Raw genomic sequence first — 24,943 nt, forward strand, 5'->3', positions numbered from 1 at the left:
ACCTGGACACCTTGGAAATGCTGAAAATGGCTGGCTTGTCACTGTGCTGCTACTGTCTTCCCCCATCAGTTGCGCACATATGACATCTCTGAAGTGGTCCATTTGGCTTTCAGGTTGATTCAATACTGCTCAGAGCAGCAGAAAAATATTTCAGCAAATTCCGTATCTTTTAAAGGGAAACTTTCCACATTGAAGTGACTGAATCCCATCACTTTCCAGCAGACCATGCCTCCTACATTGCGTCTCTGCAACAGAAGTGCTGCATAAGAACCACACAACACCAGGAAACATACTCTACAGCGGTCTCTGCCCTTCACTTGATCCCTCTCAGCATGTCTGCAAGATAAGTGTTGTTCTGTTCCCTTATGTGCCTTGAAAAGAGCCCAAATGAGTAATCAAATAATCTTTCAATATGTCAAAATATTGTAATTTCCTAATTCATTCTTACACTGCAACCTACATGAAATACGCAGATAAAAATATGTTTAAAGTTGAAATAACAAAAGTGATTGATACAAAAGCACACTGCTTTGATCAGAACATATACAAGAATTTTTTTTATAAACAGTTACACAGAAAATTCCATCTTTGATAGATTTACCGTAGATCACTTGCTGCTGGCATCAGTTGGAAGGTTAAACGTCAAATATGTCACGAGAAACACAGGCTTTTCTTTTACACATACACTCACTCTTCTCCATACCACAACTGACATCAGAATTTTTAAAGCTTAAATGACAGAGAGAATAAACATTATCAAAATCTCCCCAAAAAGAGATATTTTGCTAGTTTATTGGCTTACTGGTTGCTTTTAGTTACATAAGACTCATATACATTATTCTCAGGCAAAGTACTTCAATTTAAAAACACACACATACTAAAAGCCACAGAAATATTCAATTAAGAGCAACCAATCAATTTTAATTCCGCCCAACTATTCTCGCCAGTCTTCCACCTTTCAGCCTTCCTTCCTTTTCACAATGCTCAGTAAGGTGCAGTATTAAGGAATTTACATTAAATGGACTTCAATGGGACAACTTATATGAGTGAAGTTAAACATACGCGTAAGTATTTGCAGGAGAGGGACCTAAGTGTTTTTGGATTTTCAAATTAGTCCACTGGTGAGTGACTGGCATGATCAACAAGTCATTTTTTTAAAACCAAAAACATAGTTTACTTCCAGCAGCTCAGCTGAGCATGCCTTTCCTTTCCTTAAGGAAGGCCACATAAGGTGGCAAATGAGGGTCAGCAAATGGTGTTCTATACCATTTCCACCATTCCATTTCCTTCTTTTGGTAGCAAAACACAGAATTGTATTTTACCACAATTTCTAGGAGTTAAGAACATCAATGATTAAATGGGAGCTGAGGAGATGGCAAGGTGCAACAACAACATGAAAATACTTTGTAATATCTTAGAGACTGACATGAAGAAATCTGACTTGACACAGAGTAACAGGGATTGGCATTTGATTTATTGATTACACCCTATAATCAGACAGGCGCTCAACTAGCATGTGTTATATTATCAGTTATTATGCTACAGGTAAGCCATCTTGACCAAAGAGAATCAGAATGTCTGATATCAGCTCAATGAAAAAATGGTCTGTTCTGAGGATAATCTTACCGTATTGATTTTATTAAAAAATAATATTGAGACAGCACCCTACACCTTCAAATTCTCCTAAATTTTAAAAACTTTTCTATTGTATATTTACCTTACCAAAGGCAGGAGTCCATATTGTCACGTACTAATGTATTATCTGCAAACCTTAAAGCACACCAATGTTACTGTAGCACTGTATTGCAACACTAATTCCCTTGTACCAGGAATAAACTGCTAATTCTCCCACCTCAGGAACTGGATTATTGCTGAGTAAAACAAGGTGATGAAACTATGTATGATTCTTAGTTAGTAACAACCATCTCTAAATGCAAAACTCAAATTTATATTCTCAAAATCAAAGGTCAGAAAAAGAGTGCAAGAATGGATTATTATTCATAGAAGCTAAAAGTATGCATTTACGCTAGCTGCTGTATATAATTCTCAGATGAATTGTGAATACACCTGTACAGAAAGTGATGTATACGAAATGATAGATTTATAGCTTCTAGTACAAATCCGGTTACATTTTTCTGCAACAAAAGCTTTTTCGTTCAATATTTATGTGGCATTTCTTAATATATAGTTCTCCTGAAGATATAATTCTCCTAGTTCTTCTCTTCTACAAAGCAAGAGACACGGAGGAACAACAGACTGGCCCCCCAGCATGAGAATATTTTCTGCCAGCACATAAAGAGTAGAAAGAAAAATATTGTCATCATTGCCCTTCAGAATAAGGAACGTTTTTGTTTGTTTAAAACAATTGTTTTAAACAATTAACATGTTTTCTAACTAAATCTTTAGCTAAAATATTACAGTTTAAGACTGACATAAACCGGTTTACTGAAAAAAAAATCCTTTTGAAAAACAGTATGGGCAAAACCATGTATGAGATAGTGCAGAAGGTCTCACTCTCAAGAGTCCCTTATAATCTCATGGGCGTTCGGGCACATCTAAACCTCCCTAGCACCAAACAGAAGGTAAGAACCTCGTCAATTTAACAGGGATCCAAAATGATCACCATAACGACAGCGTGAAACATTAGACGTCTGATTCTAACCATATGTCTTTGAGACAAGTCGATCAAGAAGAAAAATGGACTTTTTCTATGCAGCAAATAAATACAAACTAAATTCTAATGCAGAGGTGCTTGTAACAGTTACCTAATTAATATTAATCCTCAGTAGTCAGCAATCAATACAGTTAGTAAGTAAATTTTAGATTTGTCATTAGATCATGTTAGACACTTGGGCCTTTTTTCTTTTGAATTTTTATTGTATTTTTTCTTGAATTATAGGTTCATCAGTCTCCTCAAACACAGATGACAAATGACTTCTAAGCTTAAAGTCAAGATTAAACCCTACAGTTAGCAGAAGCACTGCATGGAGAAAAGGGGGAAAATGAATTTTACTACCCATTTTACAATCAAAAGTAGCACTTTATCAGCAGAATATCCAATTTTCATGTTCCATTTTCATAACACTATCTCTATTACATCACTAAGAATAAACCTACATTCACTCACTAATCTTTTTCCCTATTAAAATCTTGCTGAATCTGTGTTCAATACCAACTTCATTTCTTTTCACTTGCTAGCATCTTAATTAAAATCAGCTTATGTTGACTTTCATTTTTACAATATATGCCTATTTCACGTCTTAGCATCTTCATGGCCCCCCAGGGAGTCATTATTCTTTAATATTTTATTTTGACCTTGTTAAGTTAGTGGAATTGCCTGATATTTTTCTTTATGTACTAAGTCTTTCCTGCACACCTTTTCACAATACACACTATATGTAAAACCACCTCGTTTGCAATCAGATTGTCTTTATACAAAATATATCAGTTCATTTATAAAAATAGCCTTTGACCCTTTTAGATTTATTACAAGAATTGTTTTTATAAATCATACATTTCATTGTTGATTAATGAAGGACCACTGGCCAATGAAACTTGAAGATATTTATTCCAAACTTCAGGATGGATAATTATTTTTTTTTAAGACTAGTATTTTAAATAAGAAAAGAAACAAGCTAAATTTATCCATTCTTTTCAAAAAATGAAAGTATAACCAGTTTTGTTCAGAACAGCATTCTGAATATACACAGAATGAGAAACATTTTTAAACATATCAACTGTATTTTAATAAAAGTTATTAAAATTAACATGGCTGAGCCGCTTGCTGGCAATACCCTCTTGCTGATAAGTGACAAAGAGTGCAAAATATTCTTCTGGGATGGGATCCATGTGTGATCAAATACAGAAGAGTGGAAGCCCACTGGGAAAAGGAAACAGAGTTCTCTTCACCTGATGCTCACACACCATGGAAATTATGTCCCATAGAAAGTGAGAATGGAGCCTGCACTTCATCAGTTATAAACAAAGCTTCAGCCACCTGTATGACTGGGGGAGAGCAGGAAGGATAGTACTGAGAGTTGAAGTGGGAGGTGTGGATGGTTTGTGTCACCATGGGGGGAGGGAGGGAGGGAATGCTGAGTTGGGAGGGGAAGACCAGGAGTTAGAGTAGGGGTTAGTAAGATGACATGCAGACCCATGAGTGGGAGCAAAGAGTGAGCAGGAGAGAATGGAGGCTGAAGCGTAAAAGTGGGAGCCAGCCTAAGCAGGGGATGGTGTCATAAGGGGAAGAAAAGGTGCTGATGATGGCTGAATCAGCACTCCTGAGGAGAGCAGGTACAGGAGTGGGAATGGTATAAAGCAGCAGTTCACCTGGGTGCTTTGAATGGGAGATTTGCTGGGAAGCTAGGAAGACATTCACAATGGAAGTAATTGTAATTTCGACATTCCATATGCTGTGCAGATCCACCAAGGCTCCAGAAAAGAATATTGACTGGAACTGCTTAATACCACTGCCTCCTCCTTTTCACATAGCTCGGTACCGTTTACCTCAAATGCTTTTGAAAATGTTGTCTTTTGTGACTAATAATCCACATTTTCAAAAGTGCATAAGTCACATTAACTTTCAATGGGACTTAGGTATTTTCAAAAAATTGAGCTAAAGAACAGCATCTATAATTCTCAGATCCTAGTGACATAAAACTTGAGGAAACACAGCACAAATAGTCTCCATTTCCACCCACTCTTTTGCATTAAAGCTTGATCCAATTCCCACTGAAGTCAATGTAAAGACTCCTATTAACTTCAGTAGTAGTTGGATCAGGCCCCAAGCTAGTATCCAACAATATTGAGACTATAATTAGTAACATGACAGTAGTGCTACAGGAGACCAATATTAGAGAATGTTAATTCTCTGTGAGAGAGAGAGAGGGGGGGGTTCTCTAATTATTAAAGCAAAAGACTAGGCCAAAGAACTTCTGAGTTCTAACTACGGCTCTAAAACTACATCCCTCTGTAGCCCTGGTTATGCCACTCTACCTCAGTTTCCCCATCGGTAAAACAACTGTAGTGTTGTGAGTATTAATTTATTAATGTTTGTAAAGCATGTTTAAAATGACTGTTTGACTGTTTAAAGAAGACCCAAGTTATGTTTTTGACCAGCAACTCCTAATTAAGTTAATAGAAGCTAACAGAATAGATCAGAAAGCATAACAGGGCTCGCAAAATGTCAAAACAGTAAAATTCTTTCACAGCTTCTTCAAACAAAACATATTTGAGCCATTATTATACACTTCTCCTCTCTAACAAGCAATGGAGGAATAGGAAAGAGAAAATGTTACACTGCAGATGGTCAAGTGCAGTCATGTGTCCTTAGGCTTTGGGAGCTGGTGGGTATAAAGTACTTTTTTCCTCAGAACTGAACATAAACTATGTTATCTCTACAACAGAGCCATGCTCAACTTGACATCTTTTTATAATATAAGCTTTGTACCCAGAGTTTGGCACCCACTGAGGAACAGAACTAGCAATGTTCTAAGAACTGCAGGTCAGAAAAGCAGGAAATTGTCCCACCAAAATTTATGTTAAAAAGGCAAACTTATCTTCCCATCTGTCCTTCTAGCAGTAATTTCCACTATTATTACTCTGTAAACATGCAATATTTCTATTCCTCATGGATCAGATTTTGGCCAGCCCTTGCTTGCGTGCTCTCACAGGCCAGGCTGGACAAATTCTTGATGGAGATTGCAGCGCACCCATCATTTAGGGGTGCTGGGGAAAGGAAGCTACTTAAGCCTTCTCCCCAGCCGAACTATTAGGAAGTTGGCCAGAATCTGGTATCCATCTGGCACAGCACATCTACTCAGGAGGGTTGCACCAGTTCAACAACCAACAGGAAAATCCCTAATGTAGACAAACACCGATTCACCTAGAATTGCACATATATTTTATCCTAGTACTAGGGTAAATCTCAAAAACACTAATTTATTTACACTTTGAACTTTCCTGTGAGGTAGGTTAGTGTATATATTTATTTTAGAGCTAGGTAACCAAGCTACAGAGATGGTACATGACTCACTTAAGGTCAAACAGCAAGTCACTAGTAGAGCTAGGAGTCTTATCCCCTAGCATTCTGCTATCACCACTAGACCACACTTCCTCTAAGATTAGTAAAATATAACATAACCTGCCCACTTCCGCTGTGTAGAATAATAATTATATATCATTTGCAAGACTTCATCTTGGTAAGTTGAAGTCAAATATAATTCTATTGGAATAAAGTTAAAACCAAACATATGTGGTTAGATGACATTAAAAAAGTGCTCTAAGACTTGCTGAGTTCTGAGAACTGAAACCACAGACAGCCAAAATGTGGCTCCACACAGTCAGATATGATGGGGCTGCTAATATTGAACACTTTACTGTATGTAGGAACCTTTGCTTTTAAAAAAAAAAAAGAAGACAGAAAAAATCATTTAGTTAAAACTATAACCACAAAAAATAACGACCTAAAGTTTTAAGGTGTGAAAGTGAAAGGTAGTAAATTATTTTATGAAAGTGGTGACGTATATCATGTAGATACATACTACACACTAGTCCATCTTTACATATCACAGGAATACAATTGTCATGTTTACCATCATAATTAAGTTTATTTATTGCTAAATATTTATAGTTATCAGTAGAATGAAAACAGCTTGATTATTTTAATGACTTTAAAAACAACAGGGAGTCCGGTGGCACCTTAAAGACTAACAGATTTATTTGGGCATAAGCTTTCATGGGTAAAAAACCCACTTCTTCAGATGCATGGAGTGAAAATTGCAGATACAGGCATAAATATATATCAGCACATGAAGAGAAGGGAGTTACCTTACAAGTGGAGAACCAGTGTTGAAGGCCAATTCAGCCAGTGTGGCTTTGGTCCACTCCCAATAATTGATGACTTTGTTATTATTAATCATGTTTATTAAGGTAGTGCCTAATGGGTAACAAGAACTGGGCCCCATTGTGCTAGGCTCTGCACAAACACAGAGCAGAAGACAGTCCCTGTCCTGAAGAGCTTACATGCTCAATAAATTTTCTGTCTTTGGAAAATCTCTCTCATGGTTAGAATAAGTGCTTGAATTTTGGCTCTGGTTTTCAAAATATTTTGGAGTAAAGAGCATAAGCACCAAACCACAAGTACAGTGAGTACATTTACCCCTAAACGTTTCTCTCTCTTAGTTATCATGACGTGATTTATTTCCAATTTCTTGTCAACCATAGTTTAAAGATTTGTCATTATAAAGATTCAATGAGCTGAGAAGAAAGTATGAAGGAATTATTTTCCAGATATGCTGTTGTGATTAGCAAACTGTCATACTCAGAGAAGCAATGGTACTACTTTTGTATCATTCTCAGTTCTTCTGCTACTTCACCAGTCCAAATGATCAACTACAGCAGTGGATCACAACCTTCCCAAGCCATGACCCCATGTCACAAGAGAAAAAAGTTTCATAGACCCCCCCCCCACATCTAGCCATTAAAAAAGGCTGGTGGGGGGGGGGGTGTCATGATCTTCTGAAACCTTTTCCCAACCTCCAAGGTTGAGAACCCATGAACTCCAAGAAAGAAGCAACCCGACTCTTAAAAGTCTCAGTTGGTAATTTGCATATTGCAAACTCTTTGGCGCAAGGACTTTCGTATTCCTCTGCATTTCAGGCCGGCCGAGGCCCTGCCGGGCACTACCACACTGTAAAGAAATAATGACAAATCCGCCTTTCACAGTAATCCCAAGGCATTACCACCAGCCCACGAGGAGATCGGGGAAGTCCTACCCCATTCCCGTCACCCCCGGCTCACAGGGACGCGAAAAAGCCCAGAAAGAGGGGCTGCCAATGTGGCCCCATCGACCCCGTTGCCTGGGCAGGGAGCTGACCTGACTAGTCCCTGTTGCACGGCGAGTGCCCAAGCGCAGGTATGTCCCTGGCTCGGAACAACCGCGGCGTCTTGAAACAAACCGCGGCGAGGCCGGAGCCGGAGGCCCCTTCGCTGCCCCTTTACTCTCGGGCGCAGCGTCCCATCCCCGCTGGAGGACTGGGGGGCTACCTGACTTGTCACACGGCCGCGCTACCCGCGGGAGGCGCCGTCGCTCTGCCCCGCAGCACCGCGGCAGCCAGCCAGGACCAACGTGTGTCTCTATCCCGCTCTTCCCCCGCTTCCTTTCGCTGCCTGCGAAGTGAAAGGAAAACACCGCCCGCAGCAGCAGCAGCAGCCTCCCCACCCCGCTCCCCCCTTCGGCTGGCAGGCAGGAGATGCCGGGGCGGGAGACATAGACACACGCTCGCCCTGGCAAACGAAAACAAAGTAAGGCAACAGCGGCATGGAAGCGCTGCAAAGCAGCAGCACCGGGGGGCTGCCGAGCCGGGGGGAGCGGGGGAGGTTCCTGCCGAGCAAACGAACCCCGGGGATGCGGGGAGAGAAACTTACCGGAGGAAACCGAGGAGCCGGACAAACTGGAGTTACTGGACGCTGCCATCCTCCCTCCTCCTCGCCCCTTAGCTCCTAGCCCCGCTGCTACTCCGGCGTCTGCTGCTGCTGCTGCCCGGCTGCCGCCGCTGTCCCCAGCCCATTGCCAAGTGCGGGCGCCGCACCGTGCGAAGCAGCCGCCGCCGCCGCCGGGGCAGCGCTTCCTGTTCGGCCAGCGAGCGAGCTGCGGCCGGTGGCTTGGCTGCGCGCCGCTCAGGCGTCGCAGGGCTCTGCTGCTGCTGCTGCTGCGTGCAGACGCCGCTCGGCAGCGGGGCAGGGAAAAGGCCCCGCGGCGCTTCCAGTTGCCTCCTCTCCGCCTGGGGCGCGGGGAGTTCCGTGGTGGCCGTGCCCGGAGCCGCCCCCGCCAGCTCCGTCCCGCGCCTCCGCCTCCTGCCGGGCAGCGCTGACAGCCGGGCGCAGCCCCACGCCCCCTCCTCCTTCTCCTCCTCCTCCTCCTCCTCCTCCGCCTCAGCCCCCCTCGCGCACACAAAGGAAGGAGCGCGGAGCCGGGCTGACAGCCCCTGGCTGAGGCACGGTGGGTCTGAGGCGCGCAGCCCGAGGCGGGAAGGAAGCCCGGGGAAGCAGCCAGCGCCCGCTGCCGATACTCCTGCCGCTGCCTGGCACTGGGCGGCTCCTTCCTCCAGGTGCCAAACGCGGGCCACCTTCTGCCTGCCGGGGGGAGCCGGGACGCGCTTCCCCAGCCCTGCCCAGTGCAGGAGCGGGCAGGGTGGTGCCTGTTGAGTACTCACTGCTCCAGCCGGGGACACGGGAAGACCCGCCAGGGGCGGCGGCGATTGAGGATCGTCTTTGTTCCCGGGTGGCTCATGTAGCAGTTGTATCTGCTAAGCTCCTGCAGTGCGCGTTGGCTTGGAGTCTTTCTCCCCTTCCCCCGCGCCCACCCTGAGCTGCCATCACCTTGTCTGTCAGCTCCCCCGTTGTAACTAGAGCTAGACAATACAATCCAGACACCCTGGGTGACTTCAGTGAGATTCCAAACGTGGAGCAAATGTTTTCCTTTTTCTGTTTCTTTCCCTCTCTCTCCTCCTGTCTAGTGTTTGTCTTACCTTTCTTCAAGGTGCCTGACTTTCTTTTCCTCTTACAAAACTCTTCCTTCTCTGCCCCCTTTGTCTTTCATTGTTTTGTGTTCACTGACACCTTTCCTTTCTCTTTCCATCTGTACAGAACACAATCCACTGGGTACCATTAAAATCTTAAAATGGATTGCCTGTGACAGTTTCATTTAGTATAGTGTCACCCATCCTAAGCATAGGAAATACCCCAAATATCATGGGATAGAACAGTGGTTCTCAACCATTTTCCCCAAACCCCTTTTCCAGACCTCTCACATATATTGGATTCTGCAGCATATTCCATATTTGGTTGGATCGTGCTGCCTATTTTGCAGCACTAGGGAGGCAGGCAGTATTCTACAACTGGAGAGAAAGAGACTTCTTAGCCAAATACCCTATAGCCTAAAGGAAAATCCATTGAGCTAGAAGGAAATCATGAGTTCAGATCTCATCTATTCTAGCTACTCTTTAAATTTCCATGCATTTCACAGTCCTTATTACTTACCAAGTCCTTGTATTCATAGAATGGATATAAGAAGGCCTCCTCCATCATATAAACAGAGCAGTTATCTTTTCAGGCAGAGTTAGGACTAGAGTTCAGATCTCTCACATAACACACACATGTCTTATCCTCCAGGCCATACTAGCTTTCAGAATGAATGTGCCCAATATATGTGCTTTCAAAATCCTCTAATAATTATATCACATCCCCATCCCAGAGTCAGGGAAAGGAACCAGAACTCCAATATCCTACAACTTTCTTCTGAATAGTTGTGTGACTTCTGGCAAAATGTTTGTCAACCTCCAGCCACTAGTAGCTAGACCACATAACCAATAATAGTCATTCCTATAGTGGTAGTGGTCTGAGCTAAGGATCTGAAAATTCAGCTTTCAAACTCTGCTGATGATCCATGTCAAGGAGCTTTCTGGTTGCATGTGATAGAATTTTTATTTCCAGTTCTCTCTCTCACTCTCTCTCTCTGTATATATATAAACTGGTTTATTTAATCCACACAGTGAGAAAACAAACTTTAAAGCAGGTTTTATTATTAAACCATTATAATCTGTAAATTATGGTGTTACACATAAAATATAGGTGTTCCACATTTTGGTTATTTGTCAAACATTTTGGTTGCTGGTGTCTCACAATGTAAAATTTAAAGTCTGAGAGTAAAATGAGAGGGGAGAGGTTCTTGTGCACTCTTGACACCTGTTTTCAACCCCCAGGGGATTATGACCCCAGTTTGAGAAGTCATGGTATAGGAGTGGTAAATATCAAATGTGGTAAATATCAAGATTATAATGGTGTTCACTGAAGGGCTGCGTAGTGCTTTGCAATGGTATTTACTCCTCACTTGTATTCTGGTGTCCTTCTCCCTTCACACTTTGTCTTCTGATCCAGTGTCTGCCTGCCTCCCCCCGCCCAATTAACAGAACCTGCACTACAAGGGAGTAGCTGAGACACAGAGAGGTAGTCTTACAAATTTCCCATCCAGAAAGAAAGTAATAGTGAATTATACAGGGTTCCCAACCTGTGGCAATTTGAATAGAGCTGGATGTACACCACAGTTTCCTCTGAATATTTGTTCACAATTATAAATCAATTTGCACTGTCTGTGTTCACATACAATTAATATTTACTTTCTGTGAATATTCTAGTGATCAGGTTTACTTACAGGAATGTTAATGAAACTAATACATTTTAAGCAGATGTTGGAGAATATTAATGGAAAGTGAACTTTTTTTTTCTTTATCTGTGAGTAATCACACCAGAAATCTTATTCTAAGATTCCAGTCTGGGAAGAGAGAGTTACATGTGATATGTGTTCAGTCAAGACAACCATTTTTGCCATTGCTTTGCTGACCAGAAGGCCTTTTCCAGACATTTGGTTGCCACTTTGATGACATTTGTTGTGCTTACGCACGTAGCAGGGGAGACCGCAAGCAGGCTATCATCTCCTCCCCCACCACGACCTAGAACACCCCCTCACCACCAGCTAAAATCAAGAAAACCTTTCTGGTGTCATCTCACAGCCCTCCTTGTGGAAGATAAGCATGTTCACAGAAGATGATCTGAAGCCTGGGCGGCTGCTGACATACCAAACAAAAATCTAATTGATGACCCAAATGTGCAAGTGTCGGACTTCTCCTCCCCATGGTGTATACAGAGAGCTCTAATCCGTATCCGCACCCAACAGTAAGCTCACACTTACTCCATAGATCGAAAGTGAGGGAATCGCCGAACTGTGGTATGTGGCAAACTGTTGGACACATCCCGGATGATTGCCCAATTTATGCTCATCCTGGAGGTGTTGGAGCCATTCACATGAGTACCCCCTCTGCTCTAGACTGGATAAGAGATCTTAGGATCCAAATGCAGTCATGTTATTCCTTTCACTGTTCTACTTTTGCCAGACGAAAAAAGAAGTCAAGACAACTTGGATTTTAATCTTCATGATGAATTGCTCATTGATGAGCTATAGACTAAGCGTAATTAGGCAAATAATTAAGATAATGAATTAATTCAAGAAATTCATAATTTGTTCAAACACTTTGCAAAGAACAAAATTTAAAATTGCCAATTAATAATAAATTATTTGTCCAGGTTTAAATATAAAAGTGAGGAAAGAGTTACATTTTTTAAAAAGTGGGATTGTAAAGGTCTCATTGAGAGATACACAGCAAAGTCATTTCTTATAAGAATGAAATACTCCAGGAACTGTCTTCAAAAATAACTCAAATGAGGGAGTCTCTCTCCAAAATCAATGAGACTTGACAGATCTGGTTATGAAATACTGTGATTTTGAAGGTGAAGAAATTGTTGAAATTTGTGATACAGCAGATGTGAGGCTATGTCATATCCATTCCAACAATGTTCAAAATTAAATACATACAGTTCGGGGAAATGTCCAATAGATTAAAAGAGCTATTTCACACTCCAAGACATGATAATCTCTTTATTCAATGGAAAAAAGAGTATGTAAGACTGTGACATTTAGAAAGTATTAGATCAAAGAAGACACAAACATAAAAAAAAACAGAAGTGCAAAATGTATTCTGTGTTCTACAGTACAGTTCCAAATGTTATATTAAAGAGCATGTAAGCAGATTCCATCCTGCTCCACAGTATGTATACACTGAATATAGTCCAAAATTAGCCATTCCTGAGTTTTGGTTTTATCAGGTACTCAGATAACTGCAACAAAACATAAACCTCAATCTAATCTTTCATCTTGAGATGGACTATGCCTAAATTTTCCATATATCCAGACTTCCTGTATCCTAGTACTCTCTGATCCTGATAAAAGTTCCCACTCCTATCCTGATTGGAGCTAAATGAAGCCACCTGCCAGTATGAGGGTACTAATTTACTCTGCATCTTTATAAAGGGTTTCAGCATCTCAATTTAGGGTTACTCAGCAGTAAAGCCTGTTACAGAGACACTATCATCAACATTAATAGTGACCTGCAATAGAAAAAGATCAACCTTTTTGCTTATGTATTATGCATGAAGATTATCTGAAAGCTTATTTTCCACACAGGTGGGATTTCTTGAAGCATTCAATATTGGCCATACTCTGCTTTCACTGAAGTCAATGATTAAATTCCAAGAATTTCTGTACCCTTATTTAATTGAGAGAGACAAGGTGGGTGAGTTAATATCTTTTATTGACCAATTTATTTTGGTGAAAGACAAGCTTTTGAGCTCCACACCAAGCAACCTTAACTTAATGTTAACAACGATTTTTATTGTTAATTGACTTTGTGTTTGCAAACAAAAGGGGAAAAATAAAAGAGTCTCAAAGGTTTATACTACAATCTGTGTAGTACAAAGTCTGCCGGGATTTATCAGAGATTATTTAAATAGTACTACCCATAGGTGCAGAGGTTCAACCATGTGGATTCAATTGCAGAATTATAAACAGATATTGTTTGGAAATTCTCAATGTTTTTTGCTGAAAAATACCTATTTGTCAAAACTGAAACTGTTAATAGGAAAGGGTCAGTTTCAATAAGTTTTCCTCCTCAAAAAACTTAGGAATTGTCAATGAATAATTTCATATTTTTTGTTCAAATTAGTTAGTTTAGAACTATAATTTTTAATGGCAATAAAAGAAAAAAGGCCAAAATCAAAATGCACTGTTTCAAAATTATCAAAACATTTCAATTGACCCATCTGTGTTTTTGATTTGGTTTTGGCTTGTCAATTCACTAGATTTTTTTGAGACTTAAACTTTTTGTCCTGATCCAGGACAGGAAAAAAAATTCAAAAGTTCTTGTGGGTTGGGAAAACCATTTTCTGCCCAGCCCTAATTATAAACTCTTTGGAATAGGGGCTCTCTTTCATTTTATGGTACCAATCCTGCAGACATCCATGACTTAGCCCCTATGTATAGTTCCACTGACTTTAGTGGAACACCTCATGTAAATACAATTATGCACATATGTGTTTGTAGGATCAGGGCCTATGTTTGGAGAGTACCCAGACAACAGGCCGCAATCCTGACTTCAGCTTCTGAAGTGCTACTGTCACACAAAGGAGAGGGGCAAGAATCTTTCTTTTCCTCAACAGCCTACATTGTTTTCTTCCCTTTTGACAATAAAGCTTATCATATATTTAACACTAACTAGCTCTTACTGTAATTTGTACAAAGTAGACAATTTTATTGCCAACTCAAAGGCCTCTTATTTGAGCTTATCTCTTATTGCTCCACCAAAAGATCTCCTTTATTTAGAGTTGCCAAAAACAATGTCTACAGTCATACAGGCATGGATTAAAAGGAAATACGTTATTAGCTAGGTAGGTAAAATTCCACCCTTTAATACTGTGATAATCTTGAAGCTGGACTGGATTTACCAATGAAGGTGCAAAGAGGTACAAGTTATGAATCCCTATGTGAACCTAGCCCTCTGAACCCCAGACAATTCACCCAAAAAACCCAAGCACTTGAATTGTCATCTTCCTTCTTTTGGGTTTCTGTGAGAGGGAAGCTGTTTACTTTCTAAGGGGTCCCACAGGACTGACTGGCAACAGAGGGTGAAGAGGATGTGTTGGATCAACGCAGCCCTGGCCTCTCTCCCTCACCTCCTACTCCCATTTTGGGCTATGATGGCCTCCGGGGCAAGCCACTTTGCACCTCTGCAGCCATATCCATGGGGTCCTTTCTAATTACAGGAGACTAGAATGTGATATTGTGCTGGTAGAACCCAGATTTACCCTAGGCTGAATATAGTCCACTGAAGTTATTATAGCAAAGTAGCAATGACATAATATACATTAACAACTGGAGTTTTCATAACCTAGCTAAACAAGTTTCTCCCAGAATGAATCCTGACCCACAATCTCAGGCTGAGGGAAAATATTTTGACTAACTTGAAAATGTTTGGGTCTGGTTATACAACTAATAATAAAAAGTTTGGCCAACTGATTTGCTTATAGGAATAAAAATATAAGCACTCTGAATAAGAAGAGTGTGACATTTGACACAATGATTAAGTGTTGTCAAAGACATAAAACACTAATCCATCTTTTGATGTTTATATTGCCTAACATGAAAGGCAGGAAATGCATTATTCAACCTTTGATGTTATGTGTGGGGAATGAGGAAGAGACCTTCATAAGTAATATATAACCAACATTTGTATATTGTGCAGAAATTTGAAGTTTTACTCATTATGAGCACAAGCTTTAATGAGTAAAATGCACTAAAACATCAGTAAACAGCAAATGCATACTGTATTCAGGTATGAATAAATTATGTGAGTCACAGTAGCTTACAGCAGCAGCTCTAGATGCAGTTCAGGACTCTGTGTGATGAAACAGTCTCTCCCTGTCTCCTTTCCAAAAATAAAGAATCAGTGAACTTCTATTTTTGTCCCTCCTCCTCTAATTGAAGGCAAGCCTAGAGATATTAGATAACTGCTAACTCCGCCAGTACCATTTGACATTATTGATCTGACTACCACTTGTGAATATAGAGACCATTTGTAGACTCAGACTTACAGACTTTAAGGCCAGAAGGAGCCATCAGGATCATCTAGTCTGACTTCCTACATGTTGCAGGCCACAGAACCTCACCCATCCACTCCTGTAATAGATTTCTAACCTCTGGCTGAGTTACTGAAGTCCTCAAATCATGATTTAAAGACTTTAAGTTACAGAGAATCTACCATTTACACCAGTTTAAACTTTCAAGTGATCTGTACCCCATGCTGCAAAGGAAGGGGAAAGAATTCTCTGTAGTAACTCAGAGTCCTCCCCAGCTAGTGTCCCATCAACAGCTGTCAAGGTTCCTTCCCCACTCTGAACTATAGGGTACAGATGTGGGGACCTGCATGAAAACCTCCTAAGCTTACTTTTACCAGCTTAGGTTAAAACTTCCCCAAGGTACAAACTATTTTACCCTTTGCCCTTGGACTTCCACTGCCACCACCAAACTTTATCTGGGTTCCCAGGAAAACATAGTTTGGAAACGTCTTTCCCCCCAAAATCCTCCCAACCCTTGCACCCCACTTCCTGGGGAAGGTTTGGTAAAAATTCTCACCAATTTGCATAGGTGACCACAGACCCAAACCCTTGGATCTTAAAACAATAAAAAAAGCATTCAGTTTTCTTACAGGAAGACTTTTAATAGAAGTAAAAAAGAATCACCTCTGTAAAATCAGGATGGTAAATCCTTACAGGGTAATTAGATTCAAAACATAGAGAATCCCTCTAGGCAAAACCTTAAGTTACAAAAAAGACACACAGACAGGAATATTCATTCTATTCAGCACAGCTATTTTCTCAGCCATTTAAAGAAATCATAATCTAACACATACCTAGCTAGACTACTTACTAAGTTCTAAGACTCCATTCCTGTTCTGTCCCCTGCAAAAGCATCACACAGACAGACACAGATCCTTTGTTTTTCTCCCTCCTCCCAGCTTTTGAAAGTATCTTGTCTCCTCGTTGGTCATTTTGGTCAGGTGCCAGCGAGGTTACCTTTAGCTTCTTAACCCTTTACAGGTGAGAGGATTTTTCCTCTGTCCAGGAGGGATTTTAAAGTGGTTTACCCTTCCCTTTATATTTGTGACAAAAGCCATTGGAGATATTTGCTGCTAGCAGTCTTATATTGGCTATATGCCATTGTAGGCGGCAGGGCTGTCTCTGGGGGTGTGTGGGGCCCGGGACAACCCCCCCTTCCGCCCCAGGCCCCGCCCCCATCCCACCCCTTGCCCCAAGCCCCTGCACTGCCTCTGCTCCACCTCTTTCTGGCTTCCTCCCCCTCCCCCAAGCAATGCAGGGAGCAGGCGGGGTGGAGTGAGACAGGTTGGGGTCGCTGCTGCTGCTGCTGCGTGTGGGCCCAACCCCTGCTGCCAGCACCAGGCCCCCCGCTAACTCCCCGGGCCAGCCTGGCCCCCCACACCCTAAACCCGCCCCCCCAGCCAGCTTAGCACCTCCCACACGACACACACACACACACAGAGCCGTCCCTAGGGTAAAGCAATTCAGGGTGGCCGCCATGGGGCCCCCCAAAGCGCAGGGCCTCCTAGGGATGGCTCTGGTAGGCGGTCTCATCATACCATCCCCTCCAAACACTTATCAAGCTCAGGCTTGAAGCCCCACTGCTCCCCTTAGAAGGCTGTTCCAGAACTTTACTTCTCTGATGGTTAGAAACCTTCATCTAATTTCAAGCATAAACTTATTGATGGACAGTTTATATCCATTTGGTCTTGTAGCCACATTGGCACTTAACTTTAATAACTCCTCTCCCTCCCTAGTATCCCTCTGATGAATTTATAAAAAGCAATCATATCTCCCTTCAGCCTTCTTTTGGTTAGGCTGAAAAAGCCAAGCTCTTTGAGTCTCGTCCCATAAGACAGGTTTTCCATTCCTCGGATCATCCTAGTAGCCCTTCTCTGCACCTGTTCCAGTTTGAATTCATCTTTCTTAAACATGGGAGACCAGAACTGCACATAGTATTACAGATGAGATCTCACCAGTTCCTTGTATAATGGTACACTAACACTTCCATTTCTCTAGTGGAAATACCTTGCCTGATGCATCCTAGGACTGCATGAGCCTTTTTTAGAGACGCATCACATTGGTGGCTGATAGTCATCCAGTGATCAACTAATACACCCACGTCTTTCTTCTATTTGTAATGGAGACCTTGGGGGTGAGGTGTCTTTGTGGTTAGCACACCTAGTATCCCCTCCTGGTGGATTGGTCTTGCAGTCCTGGTCCCCCTTTAATCAGAGGTGCAGTAAGATGGACAAGTGGGTTGAGTCCCTTCTGCAGTGGGGGCAGTGGAAGTGGATGCCAGGCCTACCCACTCCACTGGCTCTGACCCAGGACTCTAGGAGGGTCAACAGTATCTGGCCCCCAGAGGTGCCTTCTGAGTTACTCTCCCTGCATCATTTCCTACTGCTGCTTTTCTCTCCCTGCTCTCAGTCCCAGATAAGGTGAGAAGAAAGAGAAAGGATAACCAAACCAGCAGCCGCAGCCAGGTTCAGTTTATAGTCTTACTCCCTCCTGGAGGCTTCTTCAGCACCCTTGTCACAAGCTTTCAGAGTAGGTCGGTCCTCCCCAACCTCCCTCCTTCTGAGCTGGGTTGCTTCCTTGGTGTATGGGTTTCCTGGACCAAGCACTGTCTTTAACCCCGTCTGCCCCAGTATGGGGTTTGTATACTCCATGCACTCCCACCTCTCATAACCATGTTCTCCCATATGTCTTCTCTTTTTTTCCTCTTTATTTACATGTCATGTTTTGACTTAATCTTAGATTGTGAGCTCTTTGGGGCAAGGACTGTCCTTGTGTGTTTGTTTGTACAGCAGTTAGTACAATGGGGCTCTCTGATCCTGGATTAGGGTTCTTGGGCACTATGACAAAACCAATATTAATAATTAAAGCATTTTGATATACTGGCACCAAATACATTATTATGAGTAGGAGTTGTCAAAAATTTTTTGATGACAAGCAGGAAAAAAAGTTAATTTTCATGCTATTTTTTATTTCTTCCCAAAGAAGGCTCTAATTACAAGTACTGTAACAGCTTTCAGATTGGCTCCATCCTACTGTCATTTCATCTGTAAAAGTCCCATTCAAGTAAACATAATTTTTAAAATTCAAATTGATTTGAAGGTGGCTCCTTTATCACAAAAAAATAGAGCTCTTTCTCTGCAAGAACTTAGACCAGAGATGAAGCCCTTAAAGCGAACTAAGGCCAGATCTTCAAAGGGATCAATGGAAGTCAGGTACCTAAATATCTTTGAGGATCTGGGCCTACGGCTCCTGTTCAACAAGATACTTAAGCACATGCCTCAATGGGACTACTTGTGTACTTACAATGGGACACATGCTAAGGTTCTTGCTGAATCAGGGCCTACGTGAAAAATATCATACAAACGACTGATTCAAAAAATATTTTATGTAATTTTATAAAGTGACTAAGTGATACATGAACAATATTTATAAATCAATCAATTATTTTAATGAGGGTTAGATCGGGCACTTAGGGTGAAATCCTACTCCATTGAGTGGGAGTTTTGCCATTGACTTCATTGGAGCCAGGATTTCACACATACTGTTTATGAACATTAATAACTCTGAGTAGTGAAGTCTTCTGTTTTTCCTCAGAACAGAATCAGACCAGTACATCATGAACAGGGAAAATACAATTTTCCCCACACCACCCTTCCAATGTACCTTGTTTCTGACCTGAAAGGACCACCTCTTGGTGTGAGAGAGGAGTTTGTATGTCCAATTAGTCCTAGGCTTTCTGCTAAGATTGTCAAAAACAATACCATCACTGTACATTATGGTCTGTGTGGGGAGGGAAGGTGCAATACTTCATGCCATTCAATCTCCATTTCTGAAAGGTTTTAATTCTCTTGATAGTGCTAAGCACACTAATCATGAAATATGTTGCACAGTGATACTGAAGAGGGATTTTTATGTGGGAAAATTTTCAGATAGATCACACTTAAATAATGCAATACATTTACATGTCATGTGTTATGCATAATTTTTCTTGACCTTAGGCTTAATTTAAATGTCAGTAGAGATAATTGGCCATTCTCCCACAATCCATAATTTCCTCCTACTTGAACCAACGGTGAAGTCATCATGCTGAATTCATGGCATCACAATTACCATGACAATACAGTGATATCAAAGCCTCTGCTTTATGCTCTCATTATAACAGGAGAAGGCGCTTGTTTGACAGCAGAGTTGGGTGAACTGTTCAGTCATTATAGCCTTCTTCCTGTTTGTGAATTGTCTGCAAACATACTAAGATTTTTATTAATTTATTTGCTATTCCAATTTACTCACTGTATTCTTTTTGCAAACAAATTTTAGTCTATGGATTTGTTTGCCAACTGTTCACTACAAATATTCCTTAAAATATGCACAGTCAAATAGTATGATTGGCTACCTAAGTCACATGGAATAAACCTTTACAAATTAATTCTGCTTCTGCCCAAAAGACATTTTATTTCAGCAAGTCTTGAAATTTACTTTCTGCAAATGTTAGCAAAACCAAAACTTTACGGCACTTTTAATTTGCTTTTGGCAATTAAATGTGCACAGACAACAAAGTGTCTATTTAGAACTAAATGCTCAATAATAATTTCTCCCTCTATTCTCCCAGCTCTGGTTGTGGGGTAGAATTTTCTTAATGAGACACAAATAGCTGCAACAATAGCAAGGGAGATACAGAAAATTACTACAGAAGAAAGCTGCTGTTCATGTTTTTATTTTAAACAAATGTTCTCTCATAGATCTGCCCCATTGTGAAGGGCTGTCTTTAAAATAATTTTGCATATTGATTTATGCAATTGATTTATTTATAATGGGACCACTTGTACTTAAATTTATGCATTGGCTTAACTTCAGCGTCTTAAATAAGGTATGTACAATAGAGTACCTGAATTTGAACATACTTAAATAGAAATCCTATAGGCTATAAAGGTCTTCCAGTTTTTGTTTTATTATGTTTTTTTTTAAAATACTGACCATATATCAAATCCTGAGAGTCAGGATTTTTTACTCAGGAAAAACTTCACTTGTGCAACATCCTGCAATAAACCAAGTACCAGCTGAACATCCTAAATTCCAGTTGGGCATGCTCAGCTCCTCAAAGGATCTGTCTCAACAGGAGTTTGCCAGATTTGTCCCTAATTATTTAGAGTGTGAAATCCTGGCTCCACTGAAGTCAATGGGAGTTTTGCCATTGACTTCAATGAGGCCAAAATTTTACCCATGGTTTCTCTCTCACTGTAACACAATAAAAATTGTGATGCCACAAGGCAACATCAATATAGTTTTATGTACTAGTGGGAAAATAAAATAAATTGGGAAGGACAAATGTTCCTGGTTCTCAAAGGTCAAAATACTCAGTGTTGGTTTTTTCAATAAAAATACTTCTCGGTGGATAATCAAAAATAATATACACCAACTTAGTGCTGTTAAAGAATGAACATACCCCAGCACTCACTATCATGCTGACATTCTGAAACATGCAAAAGTATTTAGTAAAATGCAAATTCTAGTAAAATTTGTTAGAGGTGAGTGCCTCAAATGACATGATCCTGAAATTGCACATTAAGTTAAACATAAAATACATAAAAAGGCTGTAAATAAAAAGGCTGTGTGTAAATAACATTGACACTTCATGAGCTGGAAGGAGGGGGATTATAAATGTGATTGTGAAGTGATTCTGTCCTACAAACTCTAAGTTGATAATATATGGTATATCAAGAGTAATGTTCTAGGACTCTTTGTGGATGCAGAACAAACTCCCCTCCCACTGGAAAAGAAGAATACACACTTTCTGTGGTTACTATAAAGCTCCAGAGAATTTTCTTAAAACATTTTACCACAATCAGGGGTCCATTTTCCTATTCCTAGGCTTCTTATCTCTTATGAATATCAATGGTGGCTATGTTTTCATGATGAAAAAGAAATTAGAGTCCTTATTTTTTTTGTTCTGATAAAATGAAATGTTCTTTCCCCATGTTAAAATTATCTTTTATATTGTTAGTCTGTAATATGGGGAAAGCAGGGCATTAGTGACTAAACGAGTCTTGAATTCTTTTTTTCCTTTATGGTACAGGGCCAAATCCTGCTCCTTTTGATATCAGTGGCTAACTCTTTGGAGCAGGAGTGGATGTTTAGTTATCAATCTTGCTAGCATATGACCAATTACATCCGTAGTCAGGCTGGATAGAAAATCTTCTCATCTAGTATACTGCCTTGTGCACACTGCATTTATGAGCAAGTCACCTCGGATGCTAATGAACAGTCAAACCCATATGCAGGCAAATTAATATCAGTAAATGCTTATTTAATTTATACATATAGGCATCTAAAGATAAATGAATGTTTCTGTCACAAGCAGCCTTTATCAAAACTGTCTTAACTGATTTGTCCTTAGGTGCCTGTAAGTACAAAATTAAATGAATTTTAACTGGATATTTGACTGGGTATTTCACATTATCATTATATCATTATCTGTGCATGGATTTATTGTACATGGAATGCTGAGATGGATTTTACATTATTTTTAGTGGTTTTTGTAGGGCAACTGCTTGTATTTATATCCCACAAATTAATATTTATCTCCGTCATGGCATCAGAGGAGTAGCTACTGAGATTATTCGATGGATCTTTTGACATTTTTAGAATATGGAATGCTGAACATTTTTACAACGGAGTTGAATGTTAATGATTCCCTAAGGGATGAGGACATCCAATTAATTGGACTACTGTATTTCCTTGTAAATGGGATCTTCTATGGATTACTACAGTGATAGTGAAGCATTAGAACTTCACAGGACACAATGGAGATGCAGCTTTATCTGTTAATGCAGGAGAATCATGAGTCCAGGATGTGCACTTTCCATTGTCTGATATACCATCACCAAGATAGGTAAAAGGTGCATACCTGCTGTTCAAGTGTTTGGAGAGAACTATGAGCATCAGAAAGCTGTTGTCGGACAGATGGCTATTAGAGGATAATTTGATGGAACCCCATTGAATAAAATGCATGTTTTTGCCTGTAAGCACATAAGAGAAGAATTCAGAAGAAGCAGCAGCATCAATACAGGGTCATGTGACCCATTTTGGTCCAGGGACTTGATCTGGGTGTGTTGCCCCTGAAAATCTAAAGGAAAGAGCAGTAAAATGGACAGATATGTCTAGGAGGTTCCATGCCCTGTACCAAAGCACTTGGGGGAAATGGTTTTATTGGTTTTGGATATGATATCCCGTAAAGGAAGTGTTCTTGCATAAGAGCTGGTTATGGCTTTCTGGGCTGGAATAAAGGAATCCAAGCAAGCCCAAATGACAACACATAGGAAACCAAAGATGAGGAAGATCCACCAGAGCAGAAAACAAGGTTTCTTCCACCCCGGCAATGTAGGAGAAGAAATCCCACCTTGCTCATGGATGACCTAAGCAAGGCACCTGTTTGGCCAAACTCAGCAATACTATTCAAGACCAAACCAAGCCAAGCCCAGGGCCAATAAAGTTTTAGTGAAGTTGGGTAACCTCTGGCTATGTACTGAGAGAGTCAAGCTTTTCGCTGTAGATTGGAAATAGAGAGGCCATGACGATATATGATGTTTGAACATACAAAGGGATGAATGTGGACTAGACAGAAGGAGGGCATCACTTTGTGTGGTGCAATCTAGATTAGCAAGGGGTTGTGTCACCACCTACCCTGCAACCTTGGGTGCCTCACAATGCTTTGCTGCTGTAGCTCTCAACCTGGGCTAAACAGCATGCAGGTCACACCCTGAGTGTCTATGGATAGCTGCAGCCTACAAGCATCACTCCAGTCACACTCTGGCTTCCCTCAGCCTTGGTTACCACTTGCAGGGTGATCCCAACACACTCCCAGTCCCAGATTTCCCCCCAAAAAGTGTGTTTTGAACTGTCCAGTTCTCTCCTGGACAGTTCAGGTATTAGAGGTCCTTTGGCCCTGTTTGCTACTTTAATTGGAGTTACCAAACAATTCAGTTTAAACACAACACTGGATTCATTTAGATTAAAGAATAAAACAAGTTTAACTACAACGAGAGAGATTTTAAGTGAGTACAAGTATAAGGCAGTAAGGTGAGATATGGTTACAAGAGAAATAAAGATAAAACACTTTCTAGTAGCTAAAACTTAACAAACTAGACTTGGTTCAACATAAAATCCTTACCACATGTTCCCAGAAACACTGCTAATCCAATTTTCATGTTGGGATCCCTCCCAAAGTCAAAAGGATGGTTCCTTTGTCTTCTTAGGAGAGAGAGAGAGAGAGAGAGAAACTGGAAGAGAAAAACGATAACAGTGAGCTGTTTTTGCCCCTCACTTTTATAGTCCACTCACTCTTTGAAATGCATTTTCCTGAGGGTTACCCCTAGATACAGTTCCTTCCAGCTGTGAGGATGGAGACATGGAGTTTCTTAGTGAAAGAAGTTCTATGGTGTTGTTTGCTAAAATGCAGATGTGACCTTTCTGCCAGGTGAAGCCAGCAACAACAAGGGCTGGGTTCAGAATCTAGGGGTTCATTTTCAACAATACAACACAAAACCAGCTGAAGCCCCTACCCAGTCACCTGGGACAATTACACACCACCCCCTGGGCGCCTCTAGGAGGCAATACTTCCCCTCTTGCAAGCACAGAGACAGAGTAGCAAAAACTTTTAATAAAAGGAGGGAATTAACTCAGCATTCATTTGAGAAAACACTGCAACTAGGGCTCATAAACACAAACCACGAGCAAAAGACCCACCCCCAAGTAAGTTGGGCAGTGTCCTTTTCCCTTCAGGGTCTTAAGTCCAGCAACCCAGAAGTCCTTTTAATGTGTCCGTCCCTTCTCTGTACCCCACTCACAGTTGCTATCCTTTGCCAGTGCAGCCCCAGAGTTCAGAGGCTCATCCGCAGAGTTCACCTCCCACTCTGTCTGGAAGGTGGGGGTGGGGGTGTAAGGACCTACCTTACACTCTACACTGCTCAGGCACTTGCTCGTCACCCCAACAGCAGATTGCCACATCTCTACGGGGCTCTGCTCTGGCCCTCTCCACCAGCTTCTCTGCTAGTCACTTGCCATGGCTGTCTACCAGCCGCCAAGCTGGTCACACATCTCTGCCAGCCACATTGCTAGCTGCTTGCCACACCTCTCCACCAGCTACCCACTTGCCAAGATATCTTCAGCCCCCCCCTTTACCACAGCTCTCAGTGATTTCAGCTGTTAGTGGGAGACCCTCACTGCTGGTACACACTAGGCAGTCTCTTACAATATAGACACTGTCCCAAAGAAGATCTAAACCTAAATATCAGTGATTTCAGCTCTACACCATGTAACAAGACTCTCAATTGAATCTAAATTAGCTCTTTTATTATACTATGAAGAAAGCCCAGATCAAATA

General features: G+C 41.2%; 1 protein-coding gene across 2 annotated transcripts in view; it reads right to left on the bottom strand.

The window, feature by feature from the left end:
- CHN2 (chimerin 2) overlaps nucleotides 1-8,729 on the bottom strand; it is a 195,018-nt gene extending 186,289 nt beyond the window's left edge. The window contains exon 1 of one of the 2 annotated variants that reach the window (XM_074945724.1): nucleotides 8,428-8,729. In XM_074945724.1, the coding sequence (XP_074801825.1) occupies nucleotides 8,428-8,476 (49 nt within the window). In that variant the 5' untranslated portion in view covers nucleotides 8,477-8,729. The remainder of the gene's footprint in view (nucleotides 1-8,427) is intronic. The other variant, XM_074945723.1, reaches the window with a different exon arrangement.
- Between the last annotated feature and the right edge of the window lie 16,214 nt (nucleotides 8,730-24,943).

Source organism: Natator depressus, chromosome 2 (assembly GCF_965152275.1).
Source record: "Natator depressus isolate rNatDep1 chromosome 2, rNatDep2.hap1, whole genome shotgun sequence".
Classification (NCBI taxonomy): Eukaryota; Metazoa; Chordata; order Testudines; family Cheloniidae; genus Natator; species Natator depressus.